Below are 26,000 nucleotides of genomic sequence, written 5' to 3'. Positions count from 1 at the left end.
TATACAGTGATCAGTGGTGAAAGGGTTAACTAGGGGGCAATCAAGGGGTTAAAACCTTTATTAGGTAGTATATGGGGGTCCCTGACGCTATAAAGCGCTGACGGCAAACCTAAATATTTACCTCCCTAACTAGCGTCACCAGTGACACTAATACAGCGATCGGAAAAACGATCGCTTAGCGACACTGGCGACGGGGGGTGATCAAGGGGTTAAAACTTTATATGGGGGGGTTAGGGTGGTACCCTAGACCTAGAGGGGTCGAACACTAACTGCCCTACCACACTAACTGTCACAAATTGACACCAATGCAGTAATCAGAAATAAAAAAAAAAAACTGCTTGGTGTCAGTGTGACGGGGGTGGGGGGGTGTATTGTGTGCCTGGCATGTTGTACTGTGATGTGTTGTGTTGGTGCACTCACATTACAGTCTTCTCTCCTCGGCGCCGGAACGGAAAACACTGAGCCGAGGAGAGATGACATCATTTCCTCTGCCTCTGTGTACTATACAGAGGCAGGGGAATGATCTGATTGACTGGGAGCGATCACGAGGGGGGGGGGGCACGAATGGATGGCCTCCCCCTCATCTCTGAAAGCTCCCAGTCAGAAGCCGACCGCCTCAGGCACCGGGGGTACGTGATTCTGCCTGCCCGTATCATTCTGCTGACGTACATCGTCATGAGGCGGTCGGCAAGTTAATTTTTTTCCTCATTAATGTACACACAGCACCCCTTATTGACAGAATAACACAGAATTGTTGACATTTTTGCAGATTAAAAAAGAAAAACTGAAATATCACATGGTCCTAAGTATTCAGACCCTTTGCTCAGTATTTAGTAGAAGCACCCTTTTGATCTAATACAGCCATGAGTCTTTTTGGGAAAGATGCAACAAGTTTTTCACACCTGGATTTGGGGATCCTCTGCCATTCCTCCTTGCAGATCCTCTCCAGTTCTGTCAGGTTGGATGGTAAAACGTTGGTGGACAGCCATTTTTAGGTCTCTCCAGAGATGCTCAATTGGGTTTAAGTCAGAGCTCTGGCTGGGCCATTCAGCAGTCATGGAGTTGTTGTGAAGCCACTCCTTGGTTATTTTAGCTGTGTGCTTAGGGTCTTTGTCTTGTTAGTAGATAAACCTTCGGCCCAGAAGGTTTTCGTCCAGGATATCCCTGTACTTGGCCGCATTCATCTTTCCCTCGATTGCAACCAGTTGTCCTGTCCCTGCAGCTGAAAAACACCCCCACAGCATGATGCTGCCACCACCATGCTTCACTGTTGGGATTGTATTGGACAGGTGATCAGCAGTGCCTGGTTATCTCCACACATACCGCTTAGAATTCAGGCCAATAAGTTCTATCTTGGTCTCATCAGACCAAAGAATCTTATTTCTCACCATCTTTGAGTCCTTCAGGTGTTTTATTTTAGCAAACTCCACGTGGGCTTTCACGTGTCTTGCACTGAGGAGAGGCTTTCATCAGGCCACTCTGCCATAAAGCCCCGACCGGTGGAGGGCTGCAGTGATGGTTGACTTTCTACAACTTTCTCCCATCCCCCGACTGCATCTCTGGAGCTCAGCCACAGTGATCTTTGGGTTCTTCTTTACCTCTCTCACTAAGGCTCTTCTCCCCCGATAGCTCAGTTTGGCCGGATAGCCAGCTCTAGGAAGGGTTTTGGTCGTTCCAAATATCTTCCGTTTAAGGATTATGGAGGCCACTGTGCTCTTAGGAACCTTAAGTGCGGCAGAAACTTTTTTGTAACCTTGGCCAGATCTGTGCCTTGCCACAATTCTGTCTCTGAGCTCTTTAGGCAGTTCCTTTGACCTCATGATTCTCATTTGCTCTGACATGCACTGTGAGCTGTAAGGTCTTATATAGACAGGTGTGTGGCTTTCCTAATCAAGTCCAACCAGTATAATCAAATACAGCTGGACTCAAATGAACGTGTAGAACCATCTCAAGGATGATCAGAAGAAATGGACAGCACCTCAGTTAAATATATGAGTGTCACAGCAAAGGCTCTGAATACTTAAGACCATGTGATATTTCAGTTTTTCTTTAATAAATCTGCAAAAATGTCAACAATTCTGTGTTTTTCTGTCAATATGGGGTGCTGCGTGTACATTAATGAGGATAAAAAATGAACGTAAATGATTTTAGCAAACGGCTAAAACTTTCCGTCCCCACTGTAGCTCTGTATAAAATGAAAATTAATCACTGCGCTATAATATCCACAAATAAGCTAGCATAAAGAGTTGATAAAATGAAAAAGAGCCTTTGCTGTACACTGGACATTGGCTTTCGATTACCTGAGTGGAGTCGTGATACTAAGGATATATCATGCCTATTTAACCACCTATAACTTAGTGGTCCACTGTTTGCGGTAAGAGGCCCGGTGTGTTGGTGATCGGTGGAGGATGTATTTTATTCACCTTAATCTGTCCTGTATACACCGTGGGTGAGTCCACTTTTTTGAACATTGACTCTTTATGCTGAACACAGTTTTTATTTGCATATATTCACATAGCTCTGTATATTAATGAAATACAGCATATACATTATGTAGCGCTGGTAGATTTTTAATCTACCACTGATAGGAAGTTATATTTGCCTCTGTTCCAGCTTGACTGACCTTGCGTGTAGTTCCACACTGTGCCGGTGGGTGTCGTTTTCGCCATGGGCCAGTGTTGGAAAAGCAACGTGTTGAAGCGTATGAGTGCTCCTCTGTCCCGGAGATAACTCGGTGGAGGTGGTCCTCCAAGTTGCATTCTGTGAGAGGGTATTTTTGGGACAGACGCCATGTTCTGGGGTTTGTTTTCAGCCACCTGCTGGCCATCCTGGCCAACAGGTATGTGTTAAGAGTACCACCTCGTGGGCCTCCGGAACGGTAGGCCCCAGAAGCCTGTCTGGGGTCTACCACAGCAGCAGAGGAATGGTCCTGAGCTGTCTATCCTGAGTGAAGAAGCTGGACAACCGAGAAGATCCCAGGGGAGGACCCGTCATGGAAGGATCATGCAGAGTGCTGGTCTGGAGAGGGGCCTGGTGACTCGGTTGGAGGACGTATCCTGAAGTAGTCTTACTGCATAGTACTGCCGGGTTGGCTTAAAGGTTCAAGTACTGTGTCTGACATTCATCGCAAACCATTACATCCTGTGGCAGAGGATCGTACGGGTTTTATTCCAAACAAGTCTGTGGCAGAGACTTTTGTTCGTGCTGCGTACTGGCTGCTAGACAAGTGAGAGAGGTCTATCCAGGCGGGCAAAGATTGAATCCCACAAGGGGAGCGCATTCAACTACAAGTTTTCAATTACAAAGAATGTTCTGAAGAATACTAAGGAAAGGTATTTGCGCTTCCCTGCAGCTTTCCTTCTGCCTCTTTCCTGCTACTTCATTTATTTGTTCATTAAAGCATTGGAAAACCTACTCAAGTGTTTGGTGCTTATATCGTCCAGAGGTAAACTCAACGGAACCCTAGACCCGGTGCCAGTGAAACAGAGGTATCGAGAGTGAAGGTAACAAGCCCGCTTTAAACCAGCAGCTCCACCGTTTATAGCACAAAAAATAAAAACTGCAGAGGTGATCAAATACCACCAAAAGAAAGCTCTATTTGTAAGAAAAAAAAAGGACGTCAATTTTGTTTGGGAGCCACGTCGCACGACCGCGCAATTGTCAGTTAAAGCGACGCACTGCAGAATCGCAAAAAGTGCTCTGGTCTTTGGCCAGCCAAATGGTCCGGGGCTGAAGCGGTTAAATATAAACTGCTAAATACCTTTTCTCATCAGCAGTATATAGCCGTTTTGTTACTTCTATTAGTGTCCAGCAGAGCACTGGTTAAAGCTTGTAGGAGGAGTTTTCATTCTGTTCTTACTGTCCTATGAGGATGCAGGACCCCTGACCCTCTGTGTGGACAGTGCTGATTGGCCCTGTGCTGATCACACGCACCCTCCTAAGAAACTGTATCCTGTGTCCTAGTTTGTGTTCTAACTGAAGGGAAAAATATAGAATCACGCTAAACATTTGCATAAATGATTACATATACATACACTAACCCAAATGACAATATTGATATACCATGTGTGTGTAACCATATGATGTGAACAAATTGTCAAACAGTAACGTAACACCAAAAAACAAAGGTGAAGTAATAAGTCAATAAGTGATTACATGAATAAAAACATATGATAAAGTGTCTAAAAACCTAGGATGACCAATCACCCGTGGACTAAATATTAATTAGTGAAGTGATAAAAAAAGTCCTTCCAAGAAGTATATGGTGTCCAATAAAGTGGAGGAAAACTGGCGCTCAGTCCGCCATCAATAATAGAGGGTTGCCACTTACCAGAAACCCATGATCCCCCACTACAGAGGATCAGGGGAAGCCTAAATAGGAAATTGCCCTTCGGAGCGTAGCAAATGAGGCCAGAATCTGGAGTCATTGGTGGTAATATGGTATCCATGAACGCCAAACGGAGCCAATTACATTTCAGATCCCATCATGACATTCCCAGCTTGCACTGTGGCTTTAAGAAGCCGTTATGGTGTAAGGATTTTTCACAGGATTGTTCTAAGTGTTAGAGGAATATGTAACATAACGGCGATTTGCGCAGCCGTGCCATGTTGCCGCAGTACAACTGCGGCGGCTGGTCAGCAAGCGGTTAATAAAATAATTGTATTTCCATGTTGTGTGTACTGTGGGAGACTAGATATAGGGAATGCAGGGTCCTGGGTTTAGTAACACTTTCAGTGACTGAAAGAATTTAAAATATCAGACTGACATGAAAGTCAGCCAGATAGCATTTTTAGTAAGACATCAGCAATTGCAGGTCACTTGTTTCTTTAAACGACTACTGGACCTTACTCCTGTATCTTTACAGTCCACAGCCCCGGCTGTGCAGTCATTCACTACATCACAAGCAGATTAGCAGGTCCCAGCAAATGATTTACAACTGGGACCCACTGATCGGCTGAGCCAATGACAGAAGAAAGCCCTGCGTTGCTAAACAGAGGGCCCCTCTTTGGAGAGCAACAACGTGGCTGTTTTTTTTTCTTCCTGCAAAGCAGAGAGTTAAAACAGTCACATTGCTTAGTAAAAGCAGCACACACTACACATGTTAGGCACACAGTTAACCCTTTAATTGCCCCTAGATGTGAACCCCTTCCCAGCCAGTGTCATTAGTACAGTGACAGTGTACAGTATTAGCACTGAAAACTCTATTAGTGTCAAAGACATGTAGCAGAATACATTTTGGACTAAATGTATGATATTTATGGGACACATTTGGACAGCAGCATTGTTAATCTGGGGGGAAGGGGAGTGTTAGATGCATTAGCAGATTTAGATAACCTAACAAATTAAAGCCAAAACAACAGCTAACGCATAATAAGCTGTTACAGAAGTTTTTTGGGGAGGATGAAGGTTAGTTGTACATTAATAAATTAAAGCACCCCTGTTAGTGGTACGTAAATGATTTGTCTCAAACATCTAACTGCTACATCTGCAGAACAGCTGGGTCTGTTGAAAAACAGACTTATTGGCAGGAACACCAGGTGACAAAGGAACAAAGCCTAAAAAAGGTAAACTAATGCAGTCATCACATCTAAGAATTAGTAAGCTGCAATATACAGTAAAATGTTTGCTTTTGGGTTTATTATGGCTTTAAGCACAGCTTTTCTTTCATCCAAATTAGAGATCCTGTATTTTGAATTGTTATTGTATAGTCAAGTCAAATTATACACCTGCCTAAATGGAAGATGTATTATTGAAATCCACTACAAAAAGCGTGGTACTTAAAAGCACTTTTACCTGTAAACCGTAACGGACAGAACTTGCTACATACTAATGGCTATGCTGAAACAAAAATGACATTTGAAGTCTTTCTAATCATTAAAACGGCACGATGTAAAAGTCAGACCAGACCACGATGACTGTTACCCTTTCCACCCTTTTCAAGGTCATGAATTTAACATTTTAAAGTGCAACCTCAAAACTGTACTGATCACATAAACGAGTCTCAGAGGAGTTCTCAAGTTGAATATTTAACACTTACACGTCACTTGGGGGAACACATAAAAACTGCTGCAAGACTGCAGTAAAATATCAACAGCTTCCTAAGTAGGGCTCTTCACAGGAGACTTACAGTGTTTTCGTTTTACAGAGGTTCTTAAAAAAATGATGAATTCAGTTTGTGCCTCCTGGAAAGTCCTCATGACACTTGTGGAGAAAATCCATTTAGCCACCGCAAGCTCACCAGAGAGCCCACTGAGAATCAACTTACAGCAACTAAAGTGTTTCAACGCTTGACCATTTCACAACCAGGAAAAAGGAGAAAGGACCAGTTGGGACTAGGCACAAAATACCAATGTACACACTTCTGTCTTAGCCACAAAATGATTGTGCAGTTACGTCCTCATCCGCAAACTGGTATGGGATAACCCTATAAATACATAATCTGTGCTAAGACTTATTTATTAACCACTTCAATACCAGGCACTTCCCGCCCAGACCAATTTTCAGCTTTCAGCGCAGTCGCAATTTGAATGACAATTGCGTGGTTATGCAACATTGTAACCAAACAATTTTTTTTATCATTTTGTTCCCACAAATAGAGCTTTCTTTTGGTGGTATTTGATCACCTCTGTGATTTTTATTTTTTGCACAACAAATAAAAAAAGACCAAAAATTTGGAAAAAAAAAAACACGTTTTTCTTTGTTTCTGATAAAAATGTTTGTAAATAAGTATGTTTTCTTCTTCAATGATGGGCACTGATATGGCTGCACCGACGGGCACTGATATGGCTGCACCGACGGGCACTGATATGGCGGCACCGATATGGCGGCACCGACGGGCACTGATATGGCGGCACCGACGGGCACTGATATGGCGGCACCGACGGGCACTGATATGGCGGCACCGACGGGCACTGACAGGTGGTACTGATGACACTGATGATTGGTGGCACTGCTGGGCATCACTGCAATATACTGATGCCAATCAGTGCCCATTTGTGGGCACTGATGGGCACATGTGGATGGCCATGGGGTACATACCTGGCCATCCACGTGTTGCCCCTCTCCCTGGAGGTCCTTGTGACGATCCCTGGTGGTCCAGTGTGGTCATATGAGGGGGGGCTGCGCTGATAAACAATCAGCGCAGACCCCCCCCTGTCAGGAGAACCGCCGATCGGCTCTCCTCTCCTCTACTCGCGTCTGTCAGACGCGAGTGAGGAAAAGCAGATCAACGGCTCTTCCTATTGACATCGTGCTCAGCCGTGATTGGACACGGCTGATCACATGGTACAGAGCCTCCGCCGGAGGCTCTTTACCAAGATCGGTGGAACGGTGTTTCAAGCTGACACACCGCACCACCGATCACTGCGATGCTGTTATCCTGCTGGACGTCATATAGACTAGCGTTTATTTAGAAAGCAGAAAGACAAACAACTGTTGTTGACCAAAGAAACAAGACAGAACCTCATTCTAAAAAGGAAAAGCAAGTGACATCGGGAACTTGATTAGCTCTTACAGACTGTTACAGACTGTTGTATATAAGCAAAAATATAGAATTTTGCTGTTAGAGGATAAGTTCACCTTTGTAAAAAAATAAAAAATAAATTCACACCTTTTTGCAGGTAAAAAAAATGCATATTTATTATTTCTTTTATTAAGATCCTGCAAAGCAAAGCACCCATGATCAGTAGATCATGGGCGCAATGCAGGGCTCTTGTAGACAGTCTGTGCAAGCTGTCTACTCGTACCTTGTGTATGGGCAGGCAGTTACATAATGACAGGAAGAAACAATGAACTACCTGTTGAGCCAGTGCCCTTGTAGTTCATTTGAGAACTACAAGCTGACAGCCACAAAGATTGTTGTTTCTCCCATTCACAAATCTCTGTAAATGAATGATGCGGCCAGATGGGTGGAGTCCCACACAGCCACTATTTTTTTTGTAAAGTGTGACAGAGAGTTTGAGAAAAAGATCCCCCGCTCACTGTCACTAGAGGCAGCGGGTTGGGGAAAGGCTGCAGTTGTGGGAGCATGTTACATGTTCCACCCTAAAAATGGAATGTAACATTTTCCCAAAAGGTGAAGTTATCCTTTAAATTAGACGTTATGTAAAAAAGATTGCATAAAAAAATAAATAAAGAGTGGAAAAAAGTGTAACTTCTACAGGAGCAGGCAACAATGCTCTATAGCTATAAAGGAAATTTCTGCGCTAAGTGAAAAAAGTGCAGCTGCTTGTGTAAGCCTAAATACAAAAAAGCTCAAAAACATATCTCTGAAAAACAAGCGTGCAACCATTAATCAGTGAAGATGATTAAACACAACCATACAAACTCATATAAAGATATATATAGTATTGTGCTAAAATTATACAATAAAGTAAAAAATGCTACCAAAAAATGCCCATGTGAACAGTGGTGTGCACCATCAACCTGTTACAAGGACCTAAAGCAAATGTACTCTGATATATACAAAATCCATTAAGGTGAGTATCTAAGTGATCAAAAATATATAAGCAAAAAGGAGAGAGGAGTTAACGTCGGTCATTGAGGGTGATTGTAATCATGATCCCTGGATTGAAAGACAGGTGGAGGATTTCGATGCCGGCAGGCTGATGCAACAGGCTCCCATGATCTCATGAATTTGAGGTCCAACTGATCTGGTAAGCGGCAGTAATATCACAAGTTTTTGGTTTTCAAGAACATTTCCCATCAAAAGAAGTTTATTGAGTATACAATGTTATAAAGATACATAAAGATACATAAAGTAAGTTTACAAGGATCTATAAAGTAAGCTCATTGTTTTACAGTAGGGTTTATATAGGTAAATATCATGAAATTTCAAATATTAAACATTGGGTTCACGTAAACCTAAATTAAAGATATATATCATTTCCTTAGTTACTTTTGTAGGTATTTAAATGATTTATACCTACTATACATATTGTTTACAAGTAGAGTGTATATAGGTCAAATAAATTCTGATAATGAGCTTTAATCGTAAGGTGGAGAAAAGGAAAGAGAAAGAAGAAAAAGGGTTGAAAGGTAGAGGTATGGTCCACAAGGTTGTCCCGCTCGTCAGTTTATTATTCTTTTTAGTTCTCTTTGAAGCCTTAGAATGGGTGTCTCTGTAAGTCATTTAATCTGTTACCATGGCAACAGGACAGAGTCATTGAAATTTGACAGGAACTGTTGTTTTATCCAAGGATGCCAAAGTTTTTCAAATTTTGGAATTTGATTTTGATCGATGGCTACCATCTTAGCATGGGACATTGTATTATTCATTCTGTGAATTGTTTCTGCTAGTACCAATGTAGGAGATTTCCATGCCTTGGCCACTGTTTGTTTTGCAGCCGTTATTAGTTGGATCATAAGTTTGAATTGAGAGAGTGTTAACCATTCCGGTTTTAGATTAAGTAAAGTTAAATATGGATCTGGTTGTATTATTTTTTAAAATATTTTAGATGCAATCACGAAGACTTCCTTCCAGAAGGTTTGGATTACTGGGCACGTCCACCATATGTGTAAATATGTGCCTATTTCTGGGCATCCTCGAAAACAAAGAGTTGAGGTATTAGGTGAATATTTTGCCACTCTAGCGGGTACAAGGTACCAGCGAGTTAGGACTTTATAATTTGTCTCCAGTGCCAAGATGTTGGGTGAAGATGACTTAGATGTGAGCCATATATTAGACCAGTCCGTGTCTTCTAAAGTTCGTCCCAGGTCCTCCTCCCACCTCTGAACGTAAGAGGGTCTATTAAGATTTGCTACTCCATATAATTGATTATAAAGTGATGAAATTGTACCTTTAGCAAATGGATCTTTTGTACAGATTGATTCAAAAATGGATAATTGGGATAATGGTGTATCCCCCTTTAGGAATGGTGTATAGAAATTTTTGATTTGGAGATATCTAAATATCTCAGAGTTTGGTAGATCATATTTTTCTCTAAGCGATGGGAATGAAAGGAATGATTTAGATGCTATGAAGTCATTTAGTGTCTGAATGCCTGATGTTGTCCAAGCTTTAAAAGAATTTGGGTAGATCCATGCCGGATAAAAGGCCGGATTTCTGATAAAAGAAAGGAGAGGATTGTGTGGAGATTGTAACTGATATTTGGTTTTTAGTTTATCCCAGAGAGATAAGAAGTGTTTAGTTATGGGATTATGAATTTTAAAGCGGTCTTTAGGATCAAGCCATAATAAATTTGATATTAATAGAGGGTCATTTTCTGAAGCCTCTATAAATACCCATAATGGGATTTCCTGTTTTGCATGGTATTTGGACAGACTGGCCAAATGTGCTGCTCTGTAGTAGTTAGTAAAATTAGGGTATCCCAGGCCTCCTTTATTTTTGGGAAGATGTAGTGTGTGTATAGGTATACGTGGTTTAGAAGAGCCCCATATAAACGAAGTTGCTCTTTTTTGTACTATTCTCAAAAAATAGGAAGGAATTGGAATAGGGAGGACTCTGAATAGATAAAGCAATTTGGGTAGAATTGTCATTTTGATTGCATTAATCTTCCCTATCCAGGATAAAGGAAGTTGCGACCATTGTTTTATTAGATTTGTGATCTGTCTTAATACAGGAGGATAATTGGTTGAGAATAAGTCAGAATGAGATGCTGTTAAATGAATTCCAAGATATGGGATTGATTTTTCTGCCCATGTGAATGGGAGTGCAGCCCTAGCTGGGATCAATTCCATGTTTGTGAGTGAAATATTAAGCACTAGGCATTTCTTAGGATTAATCATAAGGCCGGATAGGGCTGCAAATCCATCAAGAGCTGGTATTAAGTTAGGACCAGAGACCTGTGGTGATGATAGAAAAAGTAATATATCGTCTGCAAATATACATAATTTGTGTGTAATCCCTCCTACTTCAATGCCAGTTATAATTTGGTTTGTTCTGATGTATTGGGCCATGGGTTCGAGTATAAGGGCAAATAATAAGGGAGATAATGGGCAACCCTGTCGGGTACCTCTTTCGATATTAAAGGCTTCAGATTTGTATCCAGCATATTTTATATAGGCTTTGGGTTTATTATATAATGCTTTGATCCATGTTAAAAAGTGGGGTCCAAAACCCCATTTTTGCAATGAATATTGCATATATTGCCAGGATACTGTGTCAAATGCCCTCTTAATATCGAGAGATAGAAAACATAAAGGGATTTTCCGTTTTTTAGCAATATGTGCCAATAACACTGCCCTGCGTATATTATCGCCTGCCTGTCTATTTGGCATGAAGCCTACTTGATCTCTATGTATTAATTTTCCTATAATGCTATTGTGGCGTTTTGCTATTATTTTTGCTAATAATTTAATATCGAGGTTTAACAGAGAGATAGGCCGATAATTCACACAGGAAGTATCATCAGAAAGGGGTTTTGGGATCATACAAACAATTGCCATTAGTGTTTCTTGCCGAAAAGAATGTCCATCTAGAAGTTTGTTAAAAGTTTCAGTGAGAATGGGAGAGAGTATTTCTGAGAATGTTTTATAGTATAAAGCCGAGTAGCCGTCTGGGCCTGGTCTTTTGTTAAGTTTTAGGTCTTTTATGGCGTTAGCAACTTCATCTATAGTTATAGGCTCATCCAAACTGCTTTTTTGATTCTGAGATAACTCAGGTAAGGTTATTTTTGAGAAGAAGGATTCAGCTTCTGTAGGATTAAATTCATTGTTTGTCTTGTATAAAGTTGCGAGATGTGAGTGAAATTTATGGACTATTTTAACTGGATTACAAGTGTAAACATTTTTTGATAATTTCAAACGTATTGGTTTGAAAGATTTGTTAGTTGAATTTAATGCCCGAGCCAAATATGTACCTGGTTTGTTTGTATTCATGTAGAAATTGTGTTTGGAGCGTTTGAGGGATTTATCAACTGACTCAGTGAGAAATAGATCGTATTCCAATCTAGATTTTTCCAGATGAGATTTTGTACTCTGAGATGGATTATCTTGAAATGATATGTAGGCTGCATTAAAATTGAGTTCTAGTTTTTTGCTAGATTTTTGCGTTCCCGTTTAAATAGTGCCATTTGTCTTTGTATTGTACCACGCAAGACAGGCTTATGAGCTTCCCACAGTGTTATTGGGGAGATGTCTGTTGTATTATTAATTGATATGTATTCCTTTAAAGCTTGTTCAATGGCCATCTGATGTAGTGGGTGTTTGAGCATTATGTCCGGTAAGTACCACGTTGGGTCATGCGCTTTTGGTATGGCTGAGGCTATAGTAGTGTATACTGCATTATGGTCAGACCACGGAATCTGAATTATATCTGATGCAATAATTTCTGGTATCATTCCTATTGTTAGAAAAATATGATCTATTCTGGTGAAGGTTTGATGAGGGTGCGAGAAATAAGTGAATTTCTTTTTCATTGGGTTACTTTCTCTCCATGAATCTACCAGATTGTATTTGGAAAGAAGTTGAGAAAAAGGTAATCTAGAGGTTATTTTGGATGGTGTAAAAGGTGATTTATCTAGAAATGGGAGGAGGACCTGGTTCGAATCCCCACACATTATCACTGTTCCTATTTTGTGTGTATTAATCACTTGTAATATATGTGAGAGGAATGGTGTAGGTTGTTTGTTAGGAGCGTAGTAGGAAATCACCGTGATTGCTGTATCCATTATATAACCCATGAGTATCAGGTATCTACCTTCTGGGTCTTTAATTTCTGATGATAAGGTGAATGGTGTGGATCGGTGAAATGCAATTAGAGTTCCCCTTTGCTTGGTACAGGCAGAAGCCGTGTAAATTTGTTGATAAAAAGGAGAAATATATTTTGGAGTAGAATCTTTGGTGAAGTGTGTTTCTTGGAGGCATACTATGTGAGCCTTCTTGTTATGGAAAGTACAGAAGGCTTTGGTCCTTTTTTGAGGGACATTTATTCCCTGAACATTCAGGGAAAGTATATTCAGTGGTGCCATGGCAATAGATCAAATAGTTTTGACTTACTTTTTGTTATGCAGAGCTGACTGCGCAGATCAACCTGTGTGGACTGAAGAGATGAATAGATAGAAAAGAAACCAGTGAATTCTGGAGTAAAGAGTAAACAAAAAACATATGAGATTAGATGATACATTGTATAAATTATTTTTTGCAAGTAATCACAATTTACCCGTGAAAGAGAATAAATATCTCTCTCAGGGGAATAAGTGCCTTCGTCACACTCCCACATAATATGGTTGGGAGAATGAGGAGGGCTAATGGGGGTACACGGATCTTCCGCTTACAGGAGAGAAGTGCTATGTCAAAAGACATCAAAATGATGTTTCATTAATTGGAGTGCAGAATATAGTTTTTGTTGAAATTATTTATTCCAGGGTGGTTGTATATGGTTAGTCTTGCCCTAGGCTAAATAATTCAGTTAGAAAGGTACTGTTAATAACTTTGGTATTGATGAAGATAGTTTGAATTATTTTGGGATTTTAACCCTTTTAGAGTAAACAATTACATATTTTATTCATATGAAACGGTTTAGATATGTTAACTCATAAAATTGAGGTTGTATTGCTTCAGATTAGAATAAACAAAAACATAATTCTAGGAACTAGTTAGGTAATAATATATTTGTTTTAAGAAAAGAAAGAAAAAGCTTCCATTACTTCTGGATTATTGAACATATTTGTCCTAAAAAGTAATAAATCTATTGTTATTACCTGATAATATATAACTGAACAAGAATTTCCTTATTTCACTTATATATTCTAAGGCTATATGAATCAGAAGTAATAAGAAATATAACTGGAATGTAACATGATCCCACACAGTGTGTGACTATCAGAATGCAGTTACATTCAGTTATAAATATAGGTTTTTTATAGAGAACCATCTCTTAGTATAATAAATGAAGAGATATCAGGAATTAGGATGTCAGTCCATTGAATCTTCTTGGTCCATGGATGATGTGGCATAACGGCCTCTTTTGTGAGAATGATGATTCCCATTTTGTTCTGAAATTTTCTGAGTGCTGCCTGAAGGTGAAGATGATGCCATTCTTCTGCGTGTGGGAGTGTTGCTGCTTGTGGGTTCTGTCAGATTTAATTTTAAAAGGGTTTGTTGTAGTTCATCTGCTGATCTGCTTCTGTAAATTGTACCTTGGTAGTTAAATCTGACTGAAAAGGGGAAGCCCCATTGATACATAATGTTGTGGCGTTGCAGTTCCATTAGTTGGGGTTTCATGGATCGTCTTTTAGTAATAGTAAGTTGGGATAGGTCAGCAAAAATTTGATAATTGTGTCCTTGAAAATTAAGTTCCTTTTTTTTTTCTTGCAGCAATTAGTATTTGTTCTTTCGTTCTGTAATAATGAAATTTTGTGATTATATCACGTGGGGGTCCATCTTTCTTTTTGGCTGTGAGGGCTCTGTGTACTCTGTCCAGTTCTAAACGTTCAATAGGGATATCTGGCTTTAGTTCTTGTAATAGAGCAGTAATAGTAGATTGCAGGTCTGTCACAGTTTCAGGTATTCCCCTTATGCGCAAGTTTGAACGTCTGGCTCTATTTTCGTAATCTTCGAGCTTAGTTTGAAGTATTAAATTCTCTTTTTTTAATTTTTCCAATTCTGTTATATTTTCTTGGGTTGTAATTTCAATTTCATCCATTTTTATTTCTAAGGCTGCGGTGCGGTTTCCCAGCTCTCTTATTTCTTTGGTTAGGCTTTTTGTTATTTGGTCTGAGGTTTGTTTTAAAGCCTTATGAAGCATCTTTTCAAATTGTAATAATATTACTGGGGATACTGAGGAGGCTTGTGGAGAAGTTTGTGAGAGGATTTGTTCTGTATCTGACTCAAATGGAAAGTCTTGCTGTGACATTTTCTGTCTGTGAGAGCGCCCTGATGCTGTATCTTGTGAGGTGACTGGAGCTGCTTTAGTTGCAGTGAGTGCCTGTGAGCTCTTTGTGAGGTGATTTTTATTTCTGCCACGGCTTCCTCCCAGTACCATTTTTCCTGCCCAAACTTTCACAGTTTGTTCCCTGGGGCAAAAAGGTTCAAATGGATACCTTTTGAGCCTGCAGGCTCCGCTTTGTCCTTCTCTTCTCTCCTCAGCGGTGTGGAGCTCTAACAATGCATGTCTGCTCTGCTAGGCTCCGCCTCCTGCCCCCAAGAACATTTCATTCCCATCTCTCCTGATTACTGAGTTTCTCCATACTCACATTGTCATTTTTATGGACTTTGCTTATATAATTTTTGATCACTTAGATACACTCACCTTAATGGATTTTGTATATATCAGAGTACTTTTGCTTTAGGTCCTTGTAACAGGTTGACCACCACTGTTCACATGGGCGTTTTTGGGTAGAATTTTTTTACTTTATTGTATCACTTTTGCACAATACTATACATATCTTTATATGAGTTTGTATGGTTGTGTTTAATAATCTTCACTAATTAATGGTTGCGCACTTGTTTTTCGGAGAACAATGCTCTATAAAATGAAGTGTGTTTAACCGCTTTAAAAACAGCACTGGGATAGTGGCTTTTCATTCCAGTGCTGTTTTAAAGTGGTAGTGGAGTGTGCTTTTTGTCTTGTACCTACAGGTAAGAATATAATAAAGCTTACCTGTAGGTAAAGTAAATATCTCCTAAACATGCAACATTTAGGAGCTATTCTAATGTGTAGCAGGCGATAATTTTAATGGTGCATGCGTACTGCACTCTCAATGGACTGCACACTCGAGCATGCCATCCATTAAGAGTGCTGTGCCGTGAACGTGGCTCCCACATACATGCGTGGGAGTGACATCATCACGGCTCGGCCATTCAAACAGCTGGAGGCCATAAACCCAGAAGGAAAACCGGGTGAAGATGGAATCAGTGACAGTGGTGACCAACTGTTCACTACCACTTTAAAATTCCACTGGGAATCAGAGACCCCTGCGGATCTTGGTCGGGGTCCAGGCTGTCCGACAGTAGGCATCCAGCACTAAGGCTAGGTTCACACATGTGCAGGCCGTGGTTAGCTCGGGCATGAGAGCCCATTCATTAAAATGGGCTGCCGTGCCCAGCGACACACAGGAAAGAAGTCCCTGCATTATTTTTAGAATCGCAGCTCACACGGGAACCGAGGTTTCCGTGCCGGGGGTGATTTCCAGTGCGGGCACGTTCCATTAGGATTAATGGCACCCACCCGTGGGTCCCGCATTTCTCTGTGTGAGTAGTTTCAACTGCCAGTATTTATGCAGGTCCCGCAGTGGCACCACCCGCACAGATGTGAACCTAGCCTCAGCCCAGGAGCTCAAACAATCAGTTTGTAAGCATCCATAAGTAAAAAGCCCTGGAGACCCAAGTGGTTAATATAAACCTGTAACAAAAAGTCAAGTTTGGCCTTTCCCTTTCCTATGCTACTGGTCAGTAAGGCCAACAATCACATTAGAAGACCGGTAGTAGGTTCAGTAGTTGAGAGGGAATGGATAGAAGTTTACTCTTAACAGGGAAGTTTGACAACTGAATAGAATAACAGATGCCTATATCTCTAGATTTACAGCATAACTAAAGGCAAAACCGTTTGCGTTTTGGAGTGGAGAGGGGATTAGAACATCTGCCAGATTTTTAATGGTGCCTGTGGCCCAGTTAGGGAGATTCACACTATTTGTCCTGTTAACTATTGTCAGTGAGAGTGAAAGAAAATTTCAGATTTTGGGTTGTCACCAGAACAGGAATAGGAGGGGAAATCTTTCAAATTCTAATGACCAGGGATTCCCTCATTTTGGAAGGTTCTCCTCTCGCTTACCATTTTGGTTATGGGACAGGAATATTATGGAAATTTCACCAATGGGACCGATATAGAAAAAAAAAACTAACAAGGGTTATAACCCTCCCTCTTACTCCATTCAAATTAAAAGCTGAAGTTCTAATGTAAAGATTATTTTAACATGCAGGCTTCATTTAATATCATTACTCAATGACTAGCCTAGGCCTGTGACAGGTTTAAAGCCCAACTCCAGCAAAGTCTGAAATTATCCTTTACAGTGGGGCTGCACCCACAGGGTTAATAGCTCATTTTCTCTAGGGGAGTGGAACACTTTTACTTACCTGATTATCTGCTTTCCTGGCAAACTGTGCTCCCCCATTCTCTGGTGTTGGACTGTCCCCAGGAGTCATCATGTCTAATGCAGGGCTATAAACTTTGCTTTGATCCTGATTAGGTCAGGATCCTAGACTGCTGGAGCATGGGGCAGAAGAAGCTGTGGGGACCAGTTTATCTGTGGGGAGGAGTGGAGGACTGGTTAAGTAAATCTTTTTTTTGTTCTCCTAGAACAAAACGAGCAATTAACCCTCACAGACAGCCACTCTGCAAGGGAATATTTTTTAGTTGCCTGGAGTTGGGTTTTAAGTATGATAAAAATAGCTTAAAAAAGCAACCACAGCAAAAAGCCTCATTTATTAATAGGTTGTACTAGAAGGAAAAGATTCTCACCTGATGTCGGGATAGGCTTGTAGATTTCAAGGTACTGCTCTCCATGAAGAACCTGGTTACATAAAACATTTTATTAAGCTTTTTATAAGCATTAATACAGGACCACATCTGATATTTCCCAACTATAACACAGATCTAAAAATATTTTCAAGTTTAGGTAGATCTAACCCTTCCAAATATGCACTTCCCATTGTTTGATTGAACCTTGGTCCCTATAATACTATGTGCATCATTCAGTTATACTGTAACATACTGTATGCACAAGCGAACTCCAAATAGTTTGTAAATACCAGCACTGTTCAATTCTAAATGTATTTAGCATGCTAAGAGCTGCCGCAGAACACAAAAGGCCAAGAAAGCCATTCATTAAACATGGCATCAGGCTTCTCTGCCTAGACCCAGCAAGTCACAAAACAAAGAACATTGGAATACGTTTGTATATTTAAAGTAAATTGTGTTCCTTCCACAATGCCCTCTGTCGTATTAGTCCACTGCTAAATCAGTAGCTTTAAAGGAAAGCCCTAAAGCAGGACTATGATTATGTTTTAGCACAAGCACACTTTTTTTGCTTTGTTTAATTAACACAGGGAAAAAAGCCAATACAGTACACAACTTACTCGTGTAAAATCTATATTCAGCCCTGGAACTGAGGAAAGCCCTCCACCCATAAAGGCAGCCTGGGATAAAATGACTCCAAATGAGGGCAAGCAGGCAAACTCATCACTGTTTTCAAACAGGAACTTGAGATGATCCGGGTCTTTGGTGGACATACCCACTCCCAGAGCATAGAGAATAGGCTGGATAGGAGTGTAACTGTACACCGTAGAAGGTAACTTCTGTCCTATAGCCAGGGCCTATTAAAAAGAAGAAAAAAACAAAAAAAAAACAAAACCACAATGCATGTTACCAATAATACACACATTAACAATTTATCTAAATTTAGCAGCTATTTTTGTGAAGCAGAGAGCAAATACAGGAATAGCCATTGTTGACGCCCTTCTTTTGGTGGCCTAGGCCAGTGTTTCTCAACCTTTTTCAGTAACGGCACCCTTTAAAATAATGTACAATCTTGAGGCACCCCATTTTAAAATTTAAAAAAACTAAACAAATAGTTTTACATTACAAAACATCATCCACACACGTAGGACACCCTAAATTAGAGGTAATTTATTCTTACAAGGCAAATACACTTTTGTACACTGGTAGGTCTTCCTTGACACTCAACGCAATATTCCCAACGCACACATTCCTGTAGAGATGGCTGTATTTGCAAGTGGGTGCTGAAGCGATCACAGTCTGGAACCGCATGTGGTCAGAGAAAGTAATGTCGCCAGCACACCAGAATCTCCAAAAAATGGGACCAAAACTTTAATCAGTGATCACATCGTTACAGCAGAAAGCAATGTTTTGGAGCTACTCAGAACCCCTTCATCAGGCGGGTCACATGCCTGAAGAAGGGGTCCTGCGTGGCTCCGAAATGTTGCTTTCTGCTGTAACCATGTGATCACTGATTAAAGTTTTGGACCCATTTTTGGAGATCCTGGTGTGCTGGTGACATTACTTTCTCTTCCTTATCAACCAATGACATTGTTAGGATGCTGTCAGCTAAATGGTTATTTTTGGGCAATTTTTAGGCATTTTTCCAAGGCACCCTGGTTGAAAAAGGTTGGTCTAGATGGCATGTTCCTCTAATGGCTTCACAGTTTTTAGGTCACTCTTAATCTGCATACTTTCCCATGACAGTGATAAGTTCATCCCTAAAGAATTCTCCTATTGTTCGGCTGTGGGTACGTTATGACTATGTACCAAATTGTGGTAGTCATGCTAGGAAAAAAAAAAAAAAAAAATCATAAATATAGCGTTTAATTTATTGTCACAAGAGGACTCCACAAGGGCTAAGAAGCACATTTTCACACAAGTTACCCTCAGAAAACAAAAAAACCCTTTCAAGTCTATATACAGTCCAGGCAGTAATGTTAGGGCAGAAAAAAGAAAGAAGCAAATGAAAAAATAAAGAAAGGTACAGTCAAGTGTTTGAATGCATTATTTTTTTCAAGAGAACCCCAAAGCCGCAGCAATAATGAATTCTAAACAGTGCTTGGTTGATGGCCCACTGGATCACCCACTCCTTCCTATTGGCCATTATAATATACAGATGAGCATCCCTGATTAATAGGGAAGTTCAGGTGTAGGCACACAATAGGTCTTATTTAAGTAGAACTAAAGGCAAAACTTTTTCTACAACTTTGGATAGAGTGGAGAGGGACTACAACACCTGTCAGTTTTTATTGCTGTCTGTACCTCCATTAAGGACATTCACCCTATTAGTTATGTTTACCATTAGCGAAAGTATAAGAAAATCCCAAATTTTGGGTTGTCCCAAGAAAAGTAATATTGGGGACACGTGTTCTGATGGGATTTCCTCTCACTTCCTGTTATGGCTGTGAGACAGGAAGTGAAGGGATATCTTTCCAACGGGGCACAGATAGCAAAAAGTAAACCAACAGAGGTTTTAACCCTCCCATGTTCTATCCATACAGGAAGTACTTTAGTTTTGTAGCAAACACTAAATCCTCAAAAAAGAGGGGAGGAATCTATGTCCCTTGACGTACTCAAAGAAAAGGATTTTACAGGTAAATATGACATAAAAATCCTATTTTCTTTTTTATACATCATGGGACACAGAATCAGGCCAATATTCATTACCTGCTGGGGCATCCCAGAGCAATAGCCTTGAGGGGAGGGCGATACCCTGCCAAACAATAGCCATCAGAACTTATATGGCAGCCCGCAGTACACTGCAGCCGAAAGCCAAATCCTCGGCTGCTCGAACATCCACTTGATAAAATTTTGTGAACCTATGCACTGAAGACCAGGTAGCAGCCTTACAAATCTGAGCAACAGATACTGATGGTGAAAAGCCCAGGAGGTTCCTACACCCCTGGTAGAATGAGGTCTCACCCTAAAGGGAGGAGCTTTAGGTTTCAGACCATAGGCCTGAATGACCAATTGGCAATGGAAGTTTTGGAAGCTGCCTGCCCCTTCTCGGGTCCTTTTTTGTTTTACCAAGAGTCTGATCCTTGGATCTCCGCAGATCTAGACAAATAAACGTTGACTGCCCGGACAACGTCCAAAGAATGCAGTCGTCTCTCCTCCGCCGAACGAGGCCGAGAGAAAAAAGGCAAAATAATGTCCTGATTTAAATGAAAGGCTGACACCACCTTTGACAAAAAGGATGGAACAAGTTGTAATACAACTTGAAGGATCAAGTACAGTTCCCTGCATGAAAGGGCCGTCAACTCCGACACCCTTCTAGCCAAGGTGATAGCCATCGGGAAGGCTGGCTTGCGTGACAGCAAGTCTAATGGAATTTCCTTAATAGGTTCAAATGTTCAAGTCCCGAGGACACATAGGTGACCTAATGGGGGGGGGGGGATCATAAAAGGTTCTGATCAGTGAATGGGACGCTAAAGGCCTTTGGAATAATACTGATAGGGCCAAAACTTGACCTCTGATTGTACTCAAAGCCAATTTGATTTCCACAACGGACTGTAGAAACAAAGAGAATTTTCCCAATCGCATATTTCCGAGGATGTCATTTTCTGGCTTCACACCAAGCAATACAAGTCTTCCAGACCTTATGATAAATCTTCCTAGTGACAGCTTTTCTAGCACTCACTAGAGTAGACACCACTGTTCGAGATGCCACGGTCCTTTAACACCCTGGCTTCAATAGCCATGCCGTCAAATTTAGAGACCGTAAATTGGGGTGGAATATAGGACCTTGAAAAAGTAGATTGGGACGACGTGGAAGCGTCCATGGCCCGTCTACTGTCAGTCTCACAATCTCCGGGAACCAGGGCCTTCTGGAACCCCCTCTCTAAGAATGACTGGAACCCCCTCTCTACGAATCCTGCGCAACAAATGTGGAAAGAGAGGGATCGGAGGGAAAGCATAAACCAGCGAGTACTGGCTCCATGGAACTATCACAGCATCTGCTCCAATTGCAAGAGGATCTCTTGTTCGAGACACAAACTGCTGTAGCTTGTTGTTGAACCTGGATGCCAGTAGGTCAACCTCTGGTCATCCCAAACGTTGGCAAATTTCCTGGGACACCTCTGGGTGTAAGGACCATTACCCCAGGCAGATCTGCTGGCGGCTGAGATAATCTACCTTCCAGTTCTCTACTCCCAGGATATGGACTGCCGATATAATTGGCACATTTTCCTCTGCCCAGGCTAGTATGTAGTTCACCTCCTTCAGAGCTGAATGACTCCTGGCACTGCCTTGGTGGTTTATATAGGCCACTGCCGTGGCATTGTTGGACTGAACCCTAATGGGGCAGTCCTGAAGCTCCATCGTCCAGGACCGTAGGGCCAGACGTACTGCCCGTAATTCTAGGACGTTGATGAGCAGGGTCTGTTCTGTCCCTGACCATTTCCCCTGAGCTGTGAGCCCGTCTAGGGTCGCTCCCCAGCCTGAGAGACTGGCATCTGTAGTCAGTGCTCTCCAAGTTACAGCGAGAAAGGATTTTCCCTTTCGCAGGTTCTGATCCTGCAACCACCAGTTTAGGCTTAAGCATGATTAAGATGAGCACATTGGATAATCCAGGGCTTTTCTTCCTCTGTTCCAAGCCAACAAGATGTCTTGTTGTAAGGGCCTGGAATGGAATGAGGCATAGGGCACTGCCTTGAAAGAGGATACCATCCTCCCTAGAAGACTCATACAGAGCCGAATGGAGGGTTGTCTGGTGCCCCTTATCCAACGCACCTGCAACGCAAACTACAAGTCCCACAAGTCCTACAAGTCCCATCATGCCTCTGCCTCTTAGTGTCATGCTTTTGGCTGTCAGAGTCTTGCTATGCCTCATGGGAATTGTAGTTCTGCAACAGCTGGAGGTCCGCTAATTGCATATCCCTGCACTAGTGCATAGGGGGGGAAAGGCTGTGGGGACCAGTCCAACCAGGTGGAGGGAGCCTGTGGGAGCAGATGATCAGGCAAATAGAACAGATTTTTTTTTTTTAGTATCCTAGACCTAAATGGACATTTAATCCTTGCCGTTCAAGAGCAGCCCCCACTGCAAAGGAGAAGTTTTGTTTTCCCTGCGGTTAAACTAGTAACTAGGCACACTGGCTTAAAAATCTCTGCTTCTGCAGGAGTTTTGTTTTCTGCCTGTAGAAGCAGCTCAATGTTATCCTATGTGTCCATGCACACTAGGACGATTACAGGCATATTTTGAGCTCAAAGTTTAGAGCCAGGAAAAAAAACCCTTTGGTTTGGGTCTGATTGGCGCTTACTGGCAGAAAAAAAAGGCAAAACTCTCTAAGGGCTCTTTCACACGGGGGATCCGTACGTCCGTTTTTCATCCTTCCGTTTTCGGATGAAAAACGGACATACATGTATCCCTATGGAGCGTCGGATGTCAGCGGTGAAATGTCCGCTGACATCGACCCGCTCCGATCCGAAAAGTGTAACGGAGGAAAACCCTACTTTTCCATCCATTTCCGGATCGGATCGGGTGACGACGGACTCTACGGTCCGTCATCATCCGATCCCCCCATAGGGGAGAGCGGCGCTCTGACAGGTCCGTCGCTGCATAGTGTGTAGCGACGGACCTGTCATTTTTCCTGCTCAGCGGGACCTGTCATTTTCCTGCTCAGCGGGGATCGGCGGAGCGATCCCCGCTGAGCAAGCGGGTGTTCACGGGGCGGATCATCACTGATCCGCCACGTGTGAAAGAGCCCTTAAACTTTGTACAAAAAAACTTTTTTATATGAGTGATTTTTTTCTGCCAAGGGAACTGGCATTTTTTAAGCCCAGTGTGCATCAAGCCATTGAAGATCATTACTGCAAATGATAGGTTAGTGTTACAAAAGACAGTAAGCACTCATGATGCATGCCCCATTTCAGCTGGAATGTAGAAACAAGATACAAATAAAGATTTCAAGAAATTACACCCTTGAGGTGACAAACAATTTTTATGTCTTTTGAAGCATTACATATATAAACTAAAGGTTGCCCGTAGTGTTTCAGCCAATTCCACAATATTGTCAATTTACAAATTAAGATAACAAAATCTGTCTACATGCTCCTGGCTTTGAACACACATTTATTTGTGCACAGAAGCATACATTGTATTGAATATATGAAAGAACAAGCTTTGAAGCCCCAAAAACTTCCATGTGACATGCACAAGTTATTGTTGTGCAGAACATCTGTTACAGCAATATTCCGATAAAGCACAGCTGAAGATTGGAACAGCACTTTATACTAGTAGAAGTGAGCTCAATAATTAAGCAAATTTTCTTCCAGGATTCACATACTGGGAGAGGAAATTACTTGGAGGCTGCGAGTCACCTTTATTTACAGAAAAGGATGTCTGTATGAGTTCCTAGCATATTATGCTTCTAAACCTTCAGGGGCAGAATGGACCTTTATCAAGAAACCATTCTACCACTAAACAGGAAAAAAAAAAAAAAAAAAAAAAAAAGGAAAAATAATTAAGATTTTATTTCTAAGGCTGAACCTGTGGAGCTCGCTCTGCAAGAATCACATTGAAAAACACTTTCAATAGGACAGGATGTGAGATGCATAGGTTTCCTAAGGGCACACATGATAAAAAAAAGCCTCCTTAAAAGGAAAATGACAGTATATTTTCAGTATGTACAAATTATGAGTTACTACTATGAAGATTTTTGCACGCATAAACTTTGCAGTGCATTGGAGAGTGTCTCATTTAAATTTTGGTACACATCATCAGAAACTGCCTAGCTATCCTATTTTGGTCCCTTTCCCAGCCTTATTTCATAAAGACAAGCGTTACGTGCATTTACGAGGATTTAAACAGCAAGCTCCTATAAGGCATTTGCAATGCTTTCAGCAAGCTTTTAAAGTACCATTTAGCACTACTTGAAGCTTGTTGAGAGCCTACTAAAGCTTGCTAGCAGCTTGTTTACAGTGACAATCAGCACTCCCTTTAAGAGATGTGTATAATATTTCCAAAGAGGAGCTGAAGGGCACTTTAAAGGCCTAGAGAAAGCTGCTTGAAAACTTGCAGAAAGTTTTGCAAAATCTTGCTGAATGTTTCATAAAAGCTTGCCATTTACACTGCTCCTATATAAGCTGAAACCCATGTGAAACAGGCCTTTAAAAAATGTGTAGTGTTTGCTTTGCTTGATGTTTCTGTGTGGCAAAAACATTGCTACATGTGGAGTCTAGGAGGCGATGAAGCTTGTCAGCTTCTTCTATTAAAGTCTATGGTAATACTCCGCAAGAACCTACGGGCAGGGTTGATCTCCACTTTAACCACTTGCCGACCGGGCCATAGTCGAAAGACGTCTACAGCGCGGTCGGCTAGTTCTGGGTGGACGTCCCTGGGACGTCCTCCCAGAATACTGCTCTCGCGCGCCCCCTGGGGCGCGCACCCGAGAACTTCCGTGACCGCCGGGTCCAGAGGACCCGGCGCATCACGGATCACGGTAAACGGCCGCTAATCGCGGCCGTTTACCATGTGATCGCTCCGTCAAATGACGGAGCGATCACATGTCAACAGACCGGCGTCATGTCATGACGCCGGTTCCTCCCTCCCCTCTCTGTACCGATCGGTACAATGTGAGGGGAGAGGGGGAGGGATCGGATGGCAGCACCGCTGTGGGCTGTATGTGTAGTGCTCACAGCGGTGCTCAGTGACAATTGCAGTCACATCCATCCATCCCTCCATGCTCAGCCATCCCCGCAATACTCTGCGTAATACCCCGCAATACTCTGCGTAATACCCCGCAATACTCTGCGTAATACCCCGCAATACTCTGCGTAATACCCCGCAATACTCTGCGTAATACCCCGCAATACTCTGCATTATACCCCGCAATACTCTGCATTATACCCCGCAATACTCTGCATTATACCCCGCAATACTCTGCATTATACCCCGCAATACTCTGCATTATACCCCGCAATACTCTGCATTATACCCCGCAATACTCTGCATAAATACCCCGCAATACTCTGCATTATACCCCGCAATACTCTGCATTATACCCCGCAATACTCTGCATTATACCCCGCAATACTCTGCATTATACCCCGCAATACTCTGCATTATACCCCGCAATACTCTGCATTATACCCCGCAATACTCTGCAATATACCCCGCAATACTCTGCATAAATACCCCGCAATACTCTGCATAAATACCCCGCAATACTCTGCATTATACCCCGCAATACTCTGCATTATACCCCGCAATACTCTGCATTATACCCCGCAATACTCTGCATAAATACCCCGCAATACTCTGCATAAATACCCCGCAATACTCTGCATAAATACCCCGCAATACTCTGCATTATACCCCGCAATACTCTGCATTATACCCCGCAATACTCTGCATTATACCCCGCAATACTCTGCAATATACCCAGCAATATACCCTGCACTACTCCGCAATACTCTGCAATACCCCGCAATTTTTAACCAGTTCCCGCCCACAGTCATACAACGTCCTTGACTTTGAGCGGGGATATCTGAATGATGGGTGCAGCTACAGGCATCATTCAGATATCAGCTTTTTCAGCCGGC

General features: G+C 41.8%; 1 protein-coding gene across 1 annotated transcript in view; it reads right to left on the bottom strand.

The window, feature by feature from the left end:
* Positions 1 to 26,000, bottom strand: part of HSD17B4 (hydroxysteroid 17-beta dehydrogenase 4) — a 516,553-nt gene that overhangs the window by 243,028 nt on the left and 247,525 nt on the right. The window contains exons 13-14 of the mRNA XM_073624673.1: positions 18,038 to 18,274; positions 17,421 to 17,472 (exon numbers count right to left, since the gene is read on the bottom strand). Of these exons, the coding sequence (XP_073480774.1) occupies positions 17,421 to 17,472; positions 18,038 to 18,274 (289 nt within the window). The remainder of the gene's footprint in view (positions 1 to 17,420; positions 17,473 to 18,037; positions 18,275 to 26,000) is intronic.

Source organism: Aquarana catesbeiana, linkage group LG01, assembly GCF_042186555.1.
Source record: "Aquarana catesbeiana isolate 2022-GZ linkage group LG01, ASM4218655v1, whole genome shotgun sequence".
NCBI classification, from domain to species: domain Eukaryota; kingdom Metazoa; phylum Chordata; class Amphibia; order Anura; family Ranidae; genus Aquarana; species Aquarana catesbeiana.
Note: the sequence above shows the minus strand (reverse complement) of the source record. Positions and strands in the feature narration are given on the sequence as shown.